The following is a 20,235-nucleotide window of genomic DNA, read 5'->3' on the forward strand; positions in this document are numbered from 1 at the left end:
TGCCCACTTGGCCAGCCTGACTGCCTTCTATGATGAGATGACCGACTCTGTGGAAGCGGGAAGATCAATGGACACGATATACCTTGACTTTACCAAGGCTTTGGATATGGTCTCCCACAACATTCTCACAAGCAAGCTAAGGAAGTAAAGACTGTAAGGTGGATAGGAAACTGGCTGGATCATAGGGCTAAATGGTATTAGTCAATGACTTGATGTCTAGTTTGCAGTCAGTGTCAAGTGGAGTGGCCCAGGGGTCGGTCCTAGGGCCGGTTTTGTACAATATCTTCATCAGTGACCTGAAAGATGGGATGGAATGCACCCTCAGCAAGTTTGAAGATGACACCAAGCTGGGAAAAGTAGTAGGTATGCTGGAGGGTAGGGCTAGGATTCAGAGTGACCTAAACAAATTGGAGGACTGGAATAAAAGAGGCCTCATGAGGTTAAATAAAGACACATGCAAAGTCCTGCACTTAGGACAAAACAATCCTAGGCACCACTTAAGGCTGGGGACCAAATGTCTAAGCAACAACTCTGCAGAAAAGGACCTGAGGATTACAGTGGACAAGAAGCTAAATATGAGCCAAAAGCGTGCCCTTGTTGCCAAAAAAAGGCTAACGGCACCCTGGGCTGCATTGCCAATAGATCAAGGGAAGTGATTCTTTCCCTCTATTCCGCACTAGTGAGGCCACATCTGGAGTACTGTGTCCAGTTTTGGGCCCCCACGCCACAGAAGGGATGTGACAAATTGGAGAGAGTCCAGCCAAGGGTAATGAAAATGGTTAGGGGGCTGGGGCACATGACTTCTGAGGAAAGGCCAAAGGAACTGGGCTTATTAGGTTTGGAGAAGAGAAGACTAAGGAGGGATTTAATAGCAACCTTCAACTACCTGAAGAGTGGTTCCAAAGAGGATGGAGCTAGACTGTTCTCAATGATGGCAGATAACAGAACAAGGAGCAATGGTCTCCAGCTGCAGCAAGGGAAATTTAGGTTAGATATTAGGATTAACTTTCTCATTAGGAGGGTAGTAAAACAGTGGAACAGGTTACCCAGAGAAGCCGTGGAATCTCCATTCTTGGAGATTTTTAAGACCCAATTAAACAAAGCCTTGGGTGGGATGATATAGTTGGGGATGGTCCTACTTCGAGCAGGGGGTTGGACTACATAACCTCCTGAGGTCCCTTCCAACCCCCGTTTTCAATGATTCTAAGTTGGAAAGTATCCAACCAATACAATGATTAGAAGTTTCAAAAACATTATTTATAAAGGAAATGTTGGAAGACCTGGCATTATTTAGCCTAGAGAAGAGAAAAGAGGGTAGATTTAATAATAATCTTCAAGTACATTAAGGGATATTAAAAAAAGCATAGTGATAGACTCTCCCCTGTAGCCATAGGACACAGGGCAAAAAGTAACGGTCCTGAATTGGAACACGGGATTGATATCAAAAAGAACTTTCTAATTATGAGGACTGTTCTGTTAGGCACTGAAACAGACTACCTACAAAGATGATAGAATCTCCATTACTGAAAGTATTTAAGAGCAAATTAGACAGCTAGGATGGTTCAGACAGGGATGACTGCCTTGAGCTGAAGGCTGAAAGGCTACGTACAGACAGTCAAAAATTCTGTGGCTGAATCGATTCAATCTTCACAGATTAGTCTAAACTGAGTAGACTGAACCAATAAGCAAGTGAACAGACATTCACTTTTGATTCCAGAAATGCAGTCACATGCCTACAGTGGTCTAGGCTAGAAGCTGGGGGGCGCTAGAGCATACCTCCCTGCTCGGCTGGAGCAGACAGCTTGGGCAAGTCTAGTCCACCCACCCTGTGGGAAGGGGACTGTGTTTGTGGGGAGATGCAAAGCATCCTAGGATGCTGGGGGACTGTGAGTTAACTTGAATCTGGAGGAGACCTGGGACAGAAGTTCAATGAACCAATTTAACCTAAATCATTTAAGGTTGAAACTACATCCATCCAGGTTTATCTTAAAACAGTTCTAGCCATTTTGAAAGCAGCTTACGTGCGTTGAACTTCTGTTGTGTTACAGATTTGAACTGGTTTCCAATCACTTATACTGTTTTATATGTAATTTCTGTCCCTAGCCAAAGAGATAACCTCCTGAGATCCCTTCCAATGCTTCTTTGATTCTATGAATGCACTGGTGGTCCACACTGGTAATGACCTTCAGTAATCAGAAGACAATAAATATCCCTCAAACCCACCTCCACAGTTCAGATCTTGGAACTATTTGGAAAGACCACTGACAACTTCCATTTCTAGGATGCTGCACTAGGAAAAGAATTTACTGATTATTGGAGAACATGATCAGAGAAAGACAGTAGAGATATGCTGCATGTCTTTTAATGTTCAGTGAAAGAAATTAGGGAAAGTCGGTCTTCAGCAAAAGTCGAAGGACGCTACAAAAATGTGGTCCTAACAATCTAGTCTTAAGCCAAAAAAAAAAAAAAAAAAAAAAAGATTTAATGGTGACAACAGGTTTAAAACCCAGGTTTTAAAAACTCTACAGGAGGATTAGAGATGGACACAGAAAAGTAATTCCATTCCACAGAGAATTTAGATGTTTCTAGACTTGGATCTGTAACCCCAGAATTTTCAAATCATCTGTGAAAGGAAGTGGGACCCAGGCCCTGTGACAGTTTGAAAAACTTACAGATTATGACAAACTGGCAAATTCTGTCACAAAAAAAATATCCAAATTCTTCTGACTAGCTCAAGTAGAAATATTAAGCAACCTGATTTAAGATTTAAAGATGGAATGTATGGCAAATACTTCATTGCTATCATTGCTCATAAGAAAAAAATACATGCATGTCTGAATATGTTAAATGTTATGTGAAGTTATCTCTTAAAACAAAGGCACAAACACTTCATCTGAATAGAGCTGTAACTGGGCCAAGTACCTACACATAGATTAGCTGACTCCCTTATTTAAAGCCACATAATTATGGCTAATACATCCCTATATATCACGTAACCCACAAGAAACTAAGGGATCAGGAATAGTCACTATATAAATATAGACAAAGTCAGTGGACAAACATTCTGACCTTTCAATATATGGGGCAGCCATACATGTCTGCATGACGTGTATAAATACTGATTCCTTGGTCACAGTCTAAGGCCAATAGGATTACAACAGCTAATACAGAGCAACAGATTAACTGGTGTTAATACCTGAGGGAAAAAGTATTAACATCATTTACTGTACGGTGCATTAAAAATTTAACAAACCAATGTTTCGATTATTCACATTTGAACACCATATTTTCTCTCTCTCTCCTCAAGATCACAATTGTTTGTTTTCCCTTAGGTCTTTTCTTTGTCATTGTGAATAAAATAATTAAGAGGAATCAAAGCCAGAAGGTAGGAGGTGTAATGATTCCTTGTTACAACCAGGGACATGTAAGGCCTACCAAAATGCATTTTTCTTAAAAGCAGAGAGATCTCATGCACCTCCAAAAGACGTTATATTTTCAGCTTATAATAATGATTAGAGGTTTTAGGTGTTTCAACTGTTGGCACCGAACTTGAGGCACCTTCAGGGAGCCTAATTTTGAAAGAGCTGAGCACTTTCTGAAAAAATCAGACCCCTTCTAAATGTCTCAGGGTGGTGCACTCAAAATCATTAAACTCTCAAAAGCTCAGTTTCTAAAGTATAAGCACTGAATTTTATATGCTGTTTCAGTCCTTAACAATCATTTCTAAGGTAGATAAAGGTAAGGATAAAAGAAAAGAAAAATATATCTATGTTAACAAAAAGATATCAATTTAAAATTGGTCTCAATAAGAAAATACTAACATCTACTTTTTTTACTGTAAAAAATTATGTAATGGAATACCCCACAAGCAAAATGGCTTGGGTACTGACAGGTAATGACAACTATTAATTGCTATTGAATGTAAATTGAATTTTAATGTTAAAGTTTGTTTGAAGATGGCAAATTAAGACTTAAAATAGCTAACATTACATATCAAAAACAAAACTGGGTACCTAAATTCTTTAAAAATGTTTGTAAGTATTCATGAATTCTGAAAATAAAACATACAGTTGTTATTTGACAAAACACTACAATTATTCTTTGTGTAGTACCTGAGCTTCCAAAGTACAAGTGAAAATACCAAATATTTCCTCAATCACACATGAAAATGTTTTTTTTACTAATATACAAATATATAGCTAGCTATTTCTTTTATCAAACAAATGTAATTTGACCAGTTTGCCTGTAGGAGGAGTGCTAGGCAGTGAATAAACTTAGTATTTTATAAATTGCCAAAGTCCACTTGGGCACAGAATAATTCTATCTTACACATGCAGCTTTTTTTCTTTCCTTTTTTTTTTAGTTAGGTAAAAGTTTTTCCTATGTTGGTTTGCAAACACCTGTCAGAAATCATCTTAAACTATTTTTTCTCATGTAGATGAAAGTATGGGTGTATATAACATTACACACTGATGGCTACAGTGTAAATTATACATTTAAAATCGGAGACTAGGAAAAATCTAAATTCTATTGTTAACTGAATCATTACTAGTACACAAGGCACAGGAGACCATTAGATTCTAATAATCCACTTTATACCTTACCTCCTAATTTTTCAGTTGAATTAAATAATAATTTTAAATGAAATTATTTTAAACACATATATTCAAGTGTACACAATTACTGAAACAAACAAGATATTCAAAAAGAAAATAATAGTATATGCTATATTCTTTTGCCTAATTGCTTGTGCTCTTTTTATCTGGATAGTCCCACTGAAGTCATGGGACTAATCATATAAACAGTTACAGAGTAAAGTGTTGGCCTATATTTTATCTAATCTGAGGGACTGATCCTCTTCTCATTTAGTTAAACAGGAATAGAATTGGATCCTTACATGAGATATGCAGGGAATTGTCACTTTACATGTAAGTAATGTATGAAACAAATAATATGATATTGAATTATACATTTGAGAATGGAAAATGGTTTGGAGTAAGAATGTTTTTTGTTTTGTTTTAAAATCCCACTTTCCTGAGTACAAAATCCCTATTTCCTTTACAAAATGTGCTTTTCTTGTAAAAGCTGAATACAGAATAGACTCTACTTTAAAAAGGTGGATGGAAGCACATCCATACTGGTATGGATATACATCCTAGAGTTGCACGTCTCTGTCTTCACTCTCTCTGTTAGCTAAATCTACATGACAGTCTGCTGACATTACACAGTATGCAACTCCCCTGTTCAGCATACTGGCAGTTTAGTATCTTGCCCTGAAGTGACTAATTCTCACCATGCCCTGCATAGGGAGTCTATATGTGTAACCTAAGGTTCTTTAGTCTGCCCTAGGCATTAGCTACTTAAGAGTTAGGCATTTTGATGGCTAGCTTTCAGGAAGATGCCATGATACCCAACTTAAGACCTTTACTGGATCTGGTCCCCAAATCACTCTGTCTGTGATACCTCAACCCACTCACACAATGGAAATTCACAAGTAAATGGGATTAAAGGCTGTCCTTGCATGTCTGGGACTCCAACAGCATGCATTAGATTTCTAATAGCAGTACATTGAATCAGTCTGGGAAGGGAAGCCACCAGAGACATGACTAACAGTTAGCAAGCAAAAAGAACTTGCAGTGAGAGCTGCAAATACTGGGAAAGCAAAGCACCCTTCATCCCCGTCCCCATTTCTCCAAAGTTGCAAGAATACTCTTCTAGATACCTCCACTTTGTGCCAGTATATCTAAAAACTTCTAGATATTTCCTATATTCTGCTCAAGAATATATTCTTCCATTTGGAAACTAAAGATTTTGGTATATATTCTTTTAGGGGCCTGTCAAAATTTAAAGTGTTATCAACCAGGATAAGAAACTAGAACTGGTATGAGGACAACTGTGCTTTTGAAAAACCAAGTAGGCAAGTGACAAAGTTACCTTCTCCCTTGTTCTCTGAACGCTTGTAATACCACTAAAAAGGGGAGGGGGTGGGAAGGAGCAACACATTTTTCAAAAATGAAAAGTGACTCATGCAAGTCAATAGTAATATTCTCTAGTACTGACTTGGCTCAGAATGGAACTCTGCCAGCCTGCAAGGAGAAACCCACAGTTTCCAACGTTTTTCTCTTTTAAAGGAGAAAATCTGCTTTTAGTTGCGGCAAACAAAAAACCCGAATCCTGTTAATGATATATTAGTTCTTCTTTGCTTTCTGGAAACCTTATTTGTAGATGCTTTTGAAACAGTCATGTACTAAAAAATATTCAGGTACTTTCTTGTAGAGTGATTTTCTAGAACCAATGCTGGTTAGTTATAAATGTGTGTCATTCTGAAAAATCTAGATGCACTTGGAAAAAAACATAGGAATCTTTAATATAGCTGCAGCAAGGGATGCCCACCCCACTAGAAAATGGCCTACTCCAACAGCATTATTTTTTCAATGTGGCTTTCTGGCCTCCTGGCTCTAACTGCTGAAAATGTAATGGGATGCATTCCTAAAGAGTTTATCCTCTAGTTTAATAACCTTCAAGGCAGACATGAAAAGCGCCTTGTATATTTGAGGTTAGAAACTAGATAACACTTTACATTTATTTATTTACTTCATATAGGTGCGTATGTGATATTGTACAAAACCAGCAATAACCTACATTTACAGAAAAAAAATACAAACGAGTCATGAAGTAGTACCTACACATGAGGATAGAAGTGAACAGAAAATGGAGATGTAATAATGTGGCTTTTGCAGTTTTAATGTATAATTGACATAAGTATATAAGCATTCAGGGGAACACATGTACAATGTAAAAATGAACTTCTGCTGGAAAACAAATCATGTGCACTGGTTAAGATTAAAAGCCTGGAGAGCAGTCCAGGAGTAAAGGAGACAAATATCTTCCCCACATATCAGAGTACTTGCAATACACATTTTTACACATCAACACACTTATACATCCACCATCAAATGGAAACATCCACAAACTAGCATGTGGCTCATCAGCACATACTATCTCATACATAGCACACCCTGTTGCCAAGGTGGCTCTCATATAGCAGGCAATTTTAAGCAACCTTACGCTTTCCCTTCTGTTCTCCCCAATGTGTGAGGTCATGGATGAGATAACTGGATTTGTCCCTTTGGTTATAAAAAGTTTTTTTGTTTGTTTGGGTTTTTTTAGGAGGAAGGGAAACAGGAATATTTATATGGAAGATCTTGATGGCCTATTTCTTAAATCCAGGGAAGGAATCACATGGTCATTTATACAATCTCTAATACAGATTTAAAGTCACCACTAGAAAGCCTTCAATTACATAACAGCAAAAATCACAGCAAATTTAAATGAGTTTAAATCAGGTTTCATTTTGGCCCTGCTAGGATCTGTACTAAACAAGTACAATCCCTTAAAAAAGCTTATATGGGCATGCAGATTAATAATCTGTCACGATTCAAGAACAATCTCTAAATCGGAAGCTTTTAAAAAATGAACTTCAATTAAAATGAAAAAAAAAATGTTATAAACATTACGAAAAGAGAAAAGAAATATAATACATAAATGATAGAATTATTAAAATTAATTGCTGAAGCCAAAAAGATTGTATTGCAGTACATACAAATCTAAATGCACTAATTGCATATAAAGCCAGTAAGGATTAGCAATGAATTCAGGCTTTCTTGATTGCTTAGGTATCAGTTTCAAAAAAAGGGATTAAATTACATTCTAAAAGCAACTTACCTGTGACGTCAGTTTGGATGTCAGCAAGCTTAAAGAGAGGTGCAACTTGTTCATAATAAATATGAGGAGCTTCTCTTTCATGGCTGTTTGGGTTAACAAACACTTTCAGGGATTTGGGTCTATTCTGAAAGCCTAAAAGAATAATACACACAAAGTGTTTAAATGTATTGCTAGTTCTATAACTTGAATAATACTTTTAAGCCAACATTCTTGGGTACATTAGGAAAACTTTACTTCATCTAACCTTATTAGTAAAAGCAAATGTTTGATTGCAAGATTAATAAATTATGTTCTCTTCTTGAATAAATGCTATCATAATCTGACACTAATATTGAGTTGTTGACGAGCTGACCTGCTTACATGTTTACATCTAAGAATAATCAGTAAGAATGAGTCAGTTCAGCATTATGTGAAAGAGCTCCAAAAAAAGAAACAGGGTTGAAGGGGAGGTAGAGATGCATAAGACAGACAAATATTATCTCTTGGGAATTTAACAGAAAATACTTCTCAGCAAGGATTGATGCTATGATTTGTTACTTTTACTTTCTGAATTTATAGACTATATAATAAATTACAACACAGCTAAAGCAGGGGTGGGGGGTGTGAGTGTGAGACAGACAGAGAGAGAGAGAGAGAGAGAGAGAGAGAGACCCTTCTGTTTGTGGGAGTTAGAAAGGAGGGGAAATGAAATAAAAACACAAAAATAAATTAATCTTGGCAATGTTATACAAACTATTACAATTAGTATTTTTAAAAGCATATTAATTTCAATTAAATCTGCTTACATTCTAATTAAGCTTACAGCAAGAAAAATGTTTTCTAAAGACGAAAGGCAGAAAAATGCTGGAAAATACTTAATTGTTTGTTGTTCAAAGGGTGGCTCATGTACCAGTGTTAATTAAACTGCATACAAAGGCCTGGAGCTCTTAACCCCTGGACTGTCCACAGAATATCAGAAACTAGTTTAAGCACACTTTAGGCAACTTAATGTTTTGCCACTCTAGGGCAGGTTTATTTCTGATCCATATTATCCAGCTCATTTTCCATTCATGGGTGGTCACTTCCCACAGATGAGCCACCAAGCTGCACTCGTCCAGCATCCTAGGATGCAGTGTGTCCTCCTGTTCTGCAGACAAACTTTCCACCCCCTGAATTCTACTGCCCAACGGAAGGTTTGGACCCAAGCCAACTCCCCCTCTTACCCCTCGGGGGGTGTGACCTTCCCACCCCCAGGGATGTAACCCCCATGCAAACAGCCTAAAGAGCACATGACAGCTAGCCAGGTCACAGATGGGTCCAGGAATAGGGTCTACATGAAGTGGGGAGAAACAAGGGCTGGGGCTTCTTTCCTGGGACAAGGGCAGAGCTCCCACAAAAACAACTTCCTGTACTGTTCCCACCTCCCAGTCATCCTGGGAAGCACAACCAGCATTCCCCACACCCTAATCCTAAATCCCAATTTATTAAAATCTTAGCCGTTCTTTAATTTACTTCCCCTCTTTTTCTTCTCAATTTTTTTTACTTTTTAATGTTATCCTTCAGTGGCTGACTTCATTCATTTCACTACCCTTCTCCCTCCCCCATTTCCTTTCCACCTCCCACTGCATTACCCACTTCCATCCCATTAACTCTCCACCTCCCATCCTCATGCCCCCCCAACCCACTTCTCACATATCCCCACTTTATTCTTCTAAGAGTAAAGATCTATTCCCTAAAATGTGATGTAAAAAATAAGGTACCTACCTAATAGGAAATTTTAACTAGCCTGCATTTCTGCAGTTTACTGATGAGAATATAATGTGGGACTGTATCAAAAGCCTTTCTAACATCAAAATAATCTATACCCACTTCATATACCCAACTAGTTACTTTGCCAAAGAAGAAAATCAGGTTCTGTGGCATGATTTCTTTAAAATATCCATAAGGACTGCTACCCTTTACTCATCCAGGCAGTTACAAAGTTCTAAGAAACCAATTCTGAAGTGGAAGTGGTGTGGTTAGAGGTGTCTGTGACAGACACCCATGATGAGCAACTTGAAAATTCCTGAAAAATGATTACTTATCATAAAAACTAATTAGTCAGGGTTCCTTCAGCTCAGCAGACCCATCGATTTGTCTCATTTAAGCTTTCTTGTTTTTCGGTGTTACCACATGATGGCGATAGCCTTCTAACAGAAAGCAGATGGCCAGAGATCTTTCTGAACTTTTTCAAGACCCTTCTTGCATTTGATGAAATGAGATTCAGCTCATGAAAGCTTGTGCTCATACATATAAAGTAGTGTGTGCGCATGTGTCTGCGTGCATATATATATGTATATGTGTGTGTGTGTGTGTGTGTGTGTGTGTGTACACACACACACACACACACACACACACAATGCACAATACACACACTACTTTGTTTAGTCGATAAGGTGTAAATCTACCTTGCAGTGGACAAGATGCGTCTTTTGCTCCCAAGAGTTCTGCACTTGGAGATTGTGCATCCATAACATTCTCAGTTTCGATTGGTTTGTAGTAATTGCATGTAAGCACACAGCAGACGAACAAAATTAAGTTTAAAATAGCATACATATTTCCCAATGCTTTTACTACATGTTCTTTAGTACACAGATTCAAATTTTGTCGCCTCAAAAGTAATGCCAGATATGTATGTATAGAGGTAAGAATTAAATATTCAGAACATATAAGAGTAGACAAATGTTCACTTCTATCTACATTTTAAAAATTCTTACACAGTCTCATTGTTAAGATCTTGCTGACATGAATTTCTAGTTTTCAAGTTAGGCAGGACAGGATGGCACCTTAGAGACCAACTCATTCAGAGCCATGAGTTTTCATACACAACATCCCACTTGATCAGATATTATCAATGGACTTGCAGAAAACACGGGTACTAAATAAAAGAAACAAATTTAAATATAAAGGACAGGGAAAGGGGGGAGGAAATGACAACGGGAGAGGGTATGGCTGAGAAGTAAAGTTTGGCTGAAGAGATCAAAGGGGATAAAATGAAGCACTTAACCATTGAGGGATATAACAGTTATAAAAAATAGTCCAGGTAATGGGATAAAAATCCAGAGTTTCCCAGTTGAAATAATTTGCTACCTTCAAGAAAAACAAAGAAGGTCTACATTTCAAGTGCAGCGCCAACTGCTCAAATGAGCAACTTGCATTTTAAGTAAACATGAAAAAGGTAAAAGACAACAAACAATTCTAAAATTGAAACATGAAATTTGCTCCCTAAGTTTTCTGCAGGACTCTTCCCTTTTGCTCATTTTCTGTACTAACTGGGAAAACCCTTGAGGAAAGCCATTACACCCAGTTCCACTTCTAGATGTTTATATCATATGGATTTGCATCCTAAAAGAACAATCCTTGGTTTCTCTAAGACACCTGCAGAAGAACAAATGTGTTGGGACAAAAATACCGAACAATTAAGACATTAAATGTCATACAACATCAGGATGTGATCTAAGGAATCTTTATGGGAAATTTATGCTGGGTCTCATGCTCTTCCATCAGCAGATATCCTCAAAGAATATCTCTGTATCCTTCCAGGAGCAGAATCTTCAGAGTCAATAATTCAAGGATGGTCTCCCTACACAAATAGGAATCTAAAAGCAATATACCTTCTGAAGACAGAATCCTTATAAAGCCCCACGTATGATGAATTCAAGAGACAGACTATATTTTAAAATCCAGGAGACAAGTCTCTCATTTTGGGTTCAGTTGATGAAACTGGTATTTATACCACTGATGGACCCACCATATGCTCATTTAGCTATTTTGCCATTCGTTACATCTATAATGTTAATGATTAATCATTATTTTATATCAACAATCTTCTGAAATTATAAAAAAGGAAATAAGGAAAAAGCAACCGTGGACCTATACATTATAATCTATTACCAAAATTATATAAATAAGCAGAACTGCTGAGATCAAAAAGGCACTCTCGGCTTCCACAAGGCATACATTTCTATTATTAAGATTGTAAATTCAAGTAGTTTCCTAGAGAATTACAGTAATTTAAGATACTGCCATAATAGCTGTATTTAAGAAGCTGAAAAACTATCAATATAGATAAGACTAGTAAAATAATATAAATTAGGACAAAAAGTAATAATTCATAAAAATGATTAAGTGTAAAGAAAAAGAGGATTCCTAATTTGATACACCAATAAACAGATCCCTTCTTCCAGCACTTTTTAGCAGTGCCGAACTGGCTCCAACCCACTTGACAAGCCACACTCCTCCAGGTAAAGAAACTATTTCAACATAACACCAATCCAGCCTAATTAACTAGAAAGTCTTACATTTCACTGTAAAATATATAAACTACATGCAAAAGGAAATATTAAAATGAAATATTAATTTCAAATATTAACATTGTTCAAATATTAAAATTGAAACAAAGGCTGGGGATGTGTTGGCATGTACTATATGAATCCAAAACTTTGTGGAACACTGAGCTGTACCGATTAAATAAAAACTGATGAAGTTATAATTTATCACTCTGCTACTATAAAACAGCCAGTATTAGAATAAAAGATTCAGATTAGGGCCAAAAATAAAAAAGTGAGAAGAGGAAACAGACAGCAAAATGTCACTATCCCTCTTAACAGTAAGAGATGGCTGAGTCCAAAATAGAACATGAAAATCTTAAAAGGAATATAAAGTTTGGACATGCTAAGGAGTGCAGATTTTGAAATCTTGTAAAAACTAACTTTTAAGAGTCCTGTGTCACACCCAGTAATTTTATCATTTTATTGCATATTCTTAACCGTTTTTAAACAAAGGGTATGAACTGCAATCCAAATCACCATATTAACCCACCATTTTTTAAACTGTTATTGAAAAGTAGACTAGAGATATAATATGGTTCTACTATTATTATATATTATCTATAATATTATTTGTATATAATGGGATTATTGAAAGCACTGTACCTATTTATGACATAAAGCTGTTCTAATGCTAACACAGAGAGCATATTAATAAGTTAAAAGATTTAAAAACCCAAAAATAAACAAACTGAGATTTTATTAATAAAAAATAAGTATAAATGATTCAGGTAAACAAATGCATAAAACTGATCAATTAGCATCACTGATTGTAGAAATATACATTGCTGAAGTGATGTTTTTTGTACTAAATAGATGCCCACAAATATAACTCAAAGATAGTCATGGCAGTAAAACTGGCCCAGGAGAATAGTAAAAAAGCTAAATATTTCTCAAATCCCAGCAAGTGTTGATGAAATGAAACACATAACCAGCTTTGACTTCTAAATCTTACATGCACTTGAAGATTTAACCTTTAATGAAAAACTTTGCACAAGAATAAGTTATACACAGAAATCTTTAAAAATAACTTGAAACTAAAATATTTTAACTCCTGTTACCAGAATATATAATAAACCAGATTTACTAATAATCCACAGCTGACTTGAGTCCTTCAACCCCTTACTGTTCTCTCAACTGATATTCTGTTATGTTGTTTACTGTAGCTCCCCCATTTCAAATGAACCAGTAGTCTAAAACAGAATGGCCAACTGTTCCTCTGGTACTAACAAATGTGCTAATGTACACTAGTTTAAACTTGATCTATCAGTGAATCAATGAACCATGAAGGGTGGGGGTTAATCAGGGTGTTCTGAAAACAAAGACTCTAGGGCAGGAGAGACGCCACCCTCAGACACACATCTGTGCTGTTTTCAGTACTTAGTTTTATGGCAGTGGGTTTATGTTACAAAAGTTAAGAGGTTGGATTCATGTCACTGTCATGTACATTCAGAAATATTTTACACAACAAGCATAATAAGAATATTATACATAAGAAAAACGAATAGTGTGAAACAGATTTGTCAGGGTAACTATGGATACACCACCGTTAATGTTGAATTAACCCAAGTTAATGTTTAACATTAATGGTATAATTAAAACTTCATGCATGAAGCTTTAGATGTTCATATTAAGTCTCAGTGTGGGAGGTGAGCTGCAAAGCAGCACACAAAAATTTAAAGCACACAAAAATTTCTTATAATAATTACTTCATCCTTTATTCTTTAGATACATCTTTATATTATTCCCACCAAAGACAACAACTTAGATGTAAACTCCCAAAGAAGGATGACTGCACCCAAAGCTTGCCTAGAACTCTTTTCCAACTACTCAGTTGGTCTAATAAAAACTATCACATCTAACCAAAGAACCTTGCTTGTCCTTTCACTAAATGGTTAAAAATTATATCTATTTATAATCATATGTAGAGTATCTGATGTCTGAGTATTGTTAATTTTTTGTCATTTCATACTAAAGTTTAATATAAAACAGTAATTTTGTGGAACAGATCAAATTCTCTTGAATAACATATTATTTATTGTAAACCTTAATTCCTCACATTTACATTTTTGAATAAAACAGTAAGTCATTCTCTTTAAAATGCTGTTTGATTCAAAAGGGAAATATGATGCATGTACATATTCTGCTCTGAAAACATGAAAGAAAACATGAAAAGATACCCTATGAACCAAAGTTCTAAATAATTATATTCAGGGAATCGGCTCCTATTACAATATGAGTCATACAAGACTAAACGAAAGACAAACATAAAACTGAAGCTCTCCAAAAGTTGCACTACTTGTAGAAAGAACCTCTAGGAAGATGTAATTAACTTATACTGGAAGCTACAGAGGCTGTTCCTCAAAAGGAGGGTTTTGGTGAAGAGGTGACAAAAAGCATCTGGTAAAAAAAACCAAAAACATACCACTGCACACATACAAACCTAGAGCAAAATGCTGTACTGTGCTTTCTATTTCTGGATAGGTTGGAGTCTCCATCAGAATAATCTCTAAAGTATAACTAGGTTGACTCATCTATGCCCTTTGGAAAGCGCTACTCTTTAATTCTCCCAGAAAGCAAGGCTTCTGTCTCTCAACATTCTGCCAGATAGTAAGGTTTACCAAATAATAATTAAATCTATTTTAGGCTATTGCAGACGCATCTTTTATTAATATTTAGCCAGTCTGACCAATAAAAATACATGTTTACCAAGACCTGCTAATACATATATATACAGTTACTTTGGTAACCTACCTGTTTTTTTTATTTGCTTCAGGCTGGAAGTAATAAAATAATAAAAAAGCAAAACTCTTCCACGTAAATAATACAATATTTAACTGAAAAAGTTTATTTACATACTTAACGTATTTCAGTGAGAAATGTATACTGAAGATTTGCTTTAAAAAAAAAAGGCACCCAAAGAATAAATGTCTACAAAATTTATATTTTGAAGTATGCAAAACCTTGTAAGATAAACATAAAAAAGTTTTGAAATGTTCGCCAGATTATTTGCTTAAAGATGTCATTCACAACATTCTGATGACAAGCTATAGGAAAAAGGCCATGAAAACTCAATGTTCAGGGTAAACTTTTTAACAGTTCCAACCAAGAGATATCTAAGGCCCCCTCTACACACTGCAGGTATCCTGCAATTAACTGGTTAACTGTGCAATTACCTTGAGACCAGCTACACATGGAAAGTACCTGTCATGCCATAAAAATCTCCAACCAGCTATAAAGTTAGACCTTGAAAATGTGTACTAACTTTATAGCTGGTTGCTGTTGAGCTTTAATTTGCACGTGTACCAGGGCCTCCCCCTGTGGCTGGGAACCCCATCAGCTACCATACCGAGACGGGGCTGGGAGTACCACAACTGAGGGGACTCTTGGCCACAGCAGCTGCCAACTCTGGGTCTTGGCAACACCCTGCAGCTACTGGATCCCTGCAGCATATCTCCCAGTGCCAGGATCCAGCTGGATCCTAGCAGCCACAGAACATGGCTGTGATCTCCCAGCTGCAGGGGTTCATGAAACCACTGGGGCTGGGAGACCACAGCAGCTCTGGAGGTGTATGGCATATCTTGCTTCTTGTTGGTGCAGGGGGAGCCCAATCCCAGGCTCCCCCTGCACCAGCAACAAGGCAGGATAGAATCTAATCTGTGATCCTACAACCACACCTACTGGAAGCTTGAGCACACCTTTTTGTTCTCAGCAGTCCTGCTTATTTATGTCATTTTGGTAATATATCGTAATGTATCCAAGGTTGCTTCTTCCTTATATTCTTTTTTCAACATTTCAGCAGATTGTTGGTATAAAATAATGATTAATCATCAACATTATAGAATGTAACACATGGCAAAACACCTAAATGAGCATAGATCGGTTCCATCAACTGAACCCAAAATGAGAGACTGTCTGTCTCCTGGATTTTAAAATACGGTCCGTCTCTTGAATGGATCATACAAGGGGCTTCTTAAGGATTGTATCTTGAAAATATTGATTGCTTTTAGATTCCTATTTGTGTAGGGAGACCATCATTGAGCTATTGTCTCTGAAGATTTTGCTCCTCGAAGGATATAAAAATATTCTTTGAGGAAGAACTGAAAACAGCTACAGAATGATTTGTTCAAGCCCAAGAGATTTCCAAGTGGAAAGTTGCAGGGGAATTATTGTTGGCTGAGCCAAAGCAACCCGAGTAAAGGATAGCCTAGCTTTCATCAGGGAACACGTGGCATCACAGTTCCTAATGGATATATAGGGAACTGTCAAAGCAAAACACAAGCATTTGTTCTCTCTTCAAGTATCCTTGCCCTTATGGACATTCTGAAAGCTGCAGGCATCTTGGCATTTTTGCAGATTTAGATATTAAGGAAAACTCTTTGGAATTTCAAGAAGAAATACTCCTGTTTCAAAAACATAGGAGATTTTGAAAGCAGAAATGGTAATATAAGCATTGTGCTTTCACTAATAAGAGTTCTGTTCTACAGTAATTAATCTAAATAGAAGCAAGAGTAGGCCATGAATCACAATTTCCTAAAAGAAAGGTCACATTAAAATATAGAAAAATCTAGATCCACTAGTACAGCTCAACATTAACCTTGTGACAATATGGTTAAAGCCACAGTTTAACAGTCTATAACAAAGAGGATGCCTTTTACAAAAGAAGTCTCATACTCAGTTACTATTTGTGAAAATTTTGGAGGGGACCAGGCAAAGTGTCCTGAAATAGAACAAGAAATGGGTGTTGATATGATTGTTTCTTTTTTAGGACCGGGTCAGAGGCCCAAAGAACATCTCCTTTCTTGGATTTTCCACCTATTTCTGTGTTAAAGATTGTGTTTCTCTCAGCTGGGAGGTCCCCAAAAGTTGCTTAGACTTCCTGAAAGGATTTCCAAGGTTGAAGGTTAGATTATTTCCTTCAATATGTGCAGATGTTCACTGCACCCAATCTACAGTGATGCAGCTTACTTTTAGCCATGTAGTCATAGATCAGGAGAAGTCTGTGCATGTGATAATCAGTGCTGGGAGCTGTGCTGGGAACCCAACCTAAATAACTCAAGGTGAGAGGTGAGACGGGTGGGATAGGGGAGGGCTGGCGAGTCCACAGAGGCAGGTTGGCAGAATCGGGGTGACTGGCAGGTCTGCAGGGGGAAGTTTGTTGGTTCCCGGGGGGGGGGGGGAGTTGTTGTTTGTCCGGGGGGGGGGGGGGGAGGGAGGAAGTGGAGAATAAGGGGACTAGCTCGGTCAGGATCAGAGATGTAGGAAGAGTTCAGCCCCAGGGTTGGGGAGAGTATCTAGGCTTTCCCAGCCCCAGAGCCATGCTTTGAACATATACAGACATTTAATAGAATGTGTACAGAATTTAAGTTAAAAGTGAACTAAGTTAGATTGGGCCAGCCATTTTTTGCCCAATTTAACATCCCTGAATGTCTACACAGATCAGTACTTAAATGTAACATCTACACATACCTCTTGTCATGACTACGTATCTACTATATCAGTCTATTTTTTTTAACTGGAACCAAGAAGAGAAATTCATATTTCAGAAGAGCCTAATATTTAGCCCATCTTGAAACTACTTAATAAATACACTTTGCAGCTAAAAAGGACCAATTTCTTTTGGTCCTTTATTCTTTGAGTGCAATTAAGAAGTCTCTGCCATCTGGATTTCTACTGAGCTATAGCAACAAGGTAATCATGTGGTAGATATAAATAAAAATATTAAAATCCCTTGAGATGGACAGACTTGGTGCTTCCCTCCAGGTCTTTATGACACGGCCAGGATGAATGCAAATGTAGGCTACACATTTTTTTCAGGATCCAGATCAGTGGTTCTAAACATATTTAGACTCAAGTCATTTCTTTAAAAATGCCAGGTGTTAGTTTTCACTCATTTTTTGGCTACAGTAAAAATATGGCAATTCTTCTGTTACAAAGAACTAAGACACACCACAACAGGTCCACTATAAATTCCTATTCGAAACCTTTGGGCATCTACACACGAGCAGCAAGGCTGTTCCAACACACTGTAATTACAGTGCATCGGAGCAGATTTGACTAATCAAGTTTGCTGGACCACGGTAATCACCGTGCTCCAGCAGCCTCCAGCATCTTGTGTGTCAGTGTCCCTGTGCTTAAAAATGGTGGCAGGGGCACTTTACTAAAGCTCATTCGACAAGCTTTAGATAAAGTGACTCTGCTGCCATTTTTAAGTGCAGGAACGCTGATACACAAGATACTCCAAGCACGTTAATTAAAGCCCCTCTTTCACTTCCCACCCCACACACACACTCCCAGAGCATGTGTATAAATGCCCCCTTGGTTTATCTTGTAAATAATGTTTGCACACCAAACAGTGCTAGCATTGTGTGGCACCTTTGAACAGATCTCAAGGTGCCCTAGGGTACAAAACCTCAAACTTCTAATTTCATTACCTCCAACGTGATTGAACTTTCCCCCTCATGTGGCCCTTTTATTTCTATCATCAGGAATACTACTGTATTGTCATCAAGAGTTTATAGACATGCTCTGGGAGCAGGCACGCTTTAATTAGACCAGCTCCAAGAGCTGGATTCCTCCTATGCCTGAAGAAGGGTGACTGCACCCGAAAGCTTGCCTAGAACTCTTCCAGCTACTCAGTTGGTCTAATAAATGATATCACATCTACTCAAAGAACCTTGCCTGCCTAAATATATCCCTGGCATTTAAGGAACACTAATTCACATTTCTATACAACATATTTTAATATGTTTATGTCCTAAAAGTAGTTGCTATTTCAGTGTTGCCTTGTGACTTTTTAAATTTTATAGTAAATCAACATAAGCAATTTTATAAATGTATTTATTAAGCAAAAAGTTCCAACAACTGCATTAATCCCTTACTAACATGTAACCATTATTTTCTAGGCAATAATTATTTTCTTTTAAAAGCTAAGTTACTTTCAACACTACCTGTAGCTAGCATATGCATAATTATTACTCACAGTTAGTATGAATCAGAGATTCTGAAATAACTGCTTACCATTCAGAATTTCTTTCAGACATCTAAACCATTCATGGCAATGGTCTTCACTTAAATTATTAAAATTGACAGTAGAATCCTTGAGCTTATTGTCTTCTTTTTTCAGGCATACAAAAAGTGTGATACCTAATAACGTGCCACCTTTTTTCTGTCCTACAAAACGACGACGTTTCAGTTTTACAGAAAAAACATCTTTCATTTCAATGAATTCTTCTTTACACTGTAAGACTGTATTGGAGTCACCTGTAAAAGAAATAAAACTGTATTAGCAACTTAACCAGGTCTTAATTTTTTTTTAATATATACATTTACTAAAGTTTTATATTATAATGGTTTGCTTTAGGTCTCCATCTTTTGGGACTCTACATGCATAATTTGAAGTTTATTGTGCCTCATGTGTACTTTTTCCAATATTCTTTAGGTTTCAAAATTTTCTTTAAGAAATTAGAAAAGTTTTGATGCTCTTAAACCTCCTTTTTGACACTTCAGAAATAGCTGAGATCGTACACACCAAAGCTACAGATTTGTTCCATTCTGTATTCATTCATTTTCATAAACTATTTTACAAAACATTCTGTTGCATCCACTAAATCACATCATGTTCTAGTACCTTTCTAGTTATGGTCCACCTTGATTTTATTTTCTCAGTTAATTTAAACGCACAGTCATCAGAAATGAGATCAGTGTTGGGTCGGAATACTATGAAATATTAAATCATATAAGAAAAAAGTTAAATCAAAGCCAAGCCATACACCTAATCTTTATTTTAAATCTTCAGAAAGCCTTTTTAAAAAATAAGTCTTAGCTCAAAATCTGATGGCAACACAAACCCTGGAAACTGACACTGGGCTGGGGGCACATGAAGGCTACAGGAATTTGTAGGCAAATTTCTTATATCTTTCAGTGCCAGACAGATAATCTATGGTTATCTGATTGTGAAAAACAAACCTGAAAGATGCTACCTTAAAAACCTCTCAGAGAAGCACTGATAGAACCATTTATATCTTACGTAGATCTGCCCCCGCCTTCCCTTCTGCCACACAATAGAAAAAGTTGATTCCTTGAAAACAGTTAGAGGCAGGTGTGCCCATTTCTATCTGTATCATGCAAGAGACATCCTGGACGACAGGGGGAAGAGGTTGTG

General features: G+C 37.0%; 1 protein-coding gene across 3 annotated transcripts in view; it reads right to left on the reverse strand.

Annotated features, from left to right (window-relative positions):
• CERKL (ceramide kinase like) overlaps nucleotides 1–20,235 on the reverse strand; it is a 115,252-nt gene that overhangs the window by 44,211 nt on the left and 50,806 nt on the right. For all 3 annotated transcript variants that reach the window (XM_025203232.1, XM_025203230.1, XM_025203231.1), the window contains 2 exons: nucleotides 19,092–19,334; nucleotides 7,726–7,857 (listed from right to left, as the gene is read on the reverse strand). In XM_025203232.1, coding sequence (XP_025059017.1) covers nucleotides 7,726–7,857; nucleotides 19,092–19,290 — 331 coding nt within the window. In that variant the 5' untranslated portion in view covers nucleotides 19,291–19,334. The remainder of the gene's footprint in view (nucleotides 1–7,725; nucleotides 7,858–19,091; nucleotides 19,335–20,235) is intronic.

This window comes from Alligator sinensis, unplaced genomic scaffold (genome assembly GCF_000455745.1).
Source record: "Alligator sinensis unplaced genomic scaffold, ASM45574v1 scaffold269_1, whole genome shotgun sequence".
Lineage (NCBI taxonomy): Eukaryota > Metazoa > Chordata > Crocodylia > Alligatoridae > Alligator > Alligator sinensis.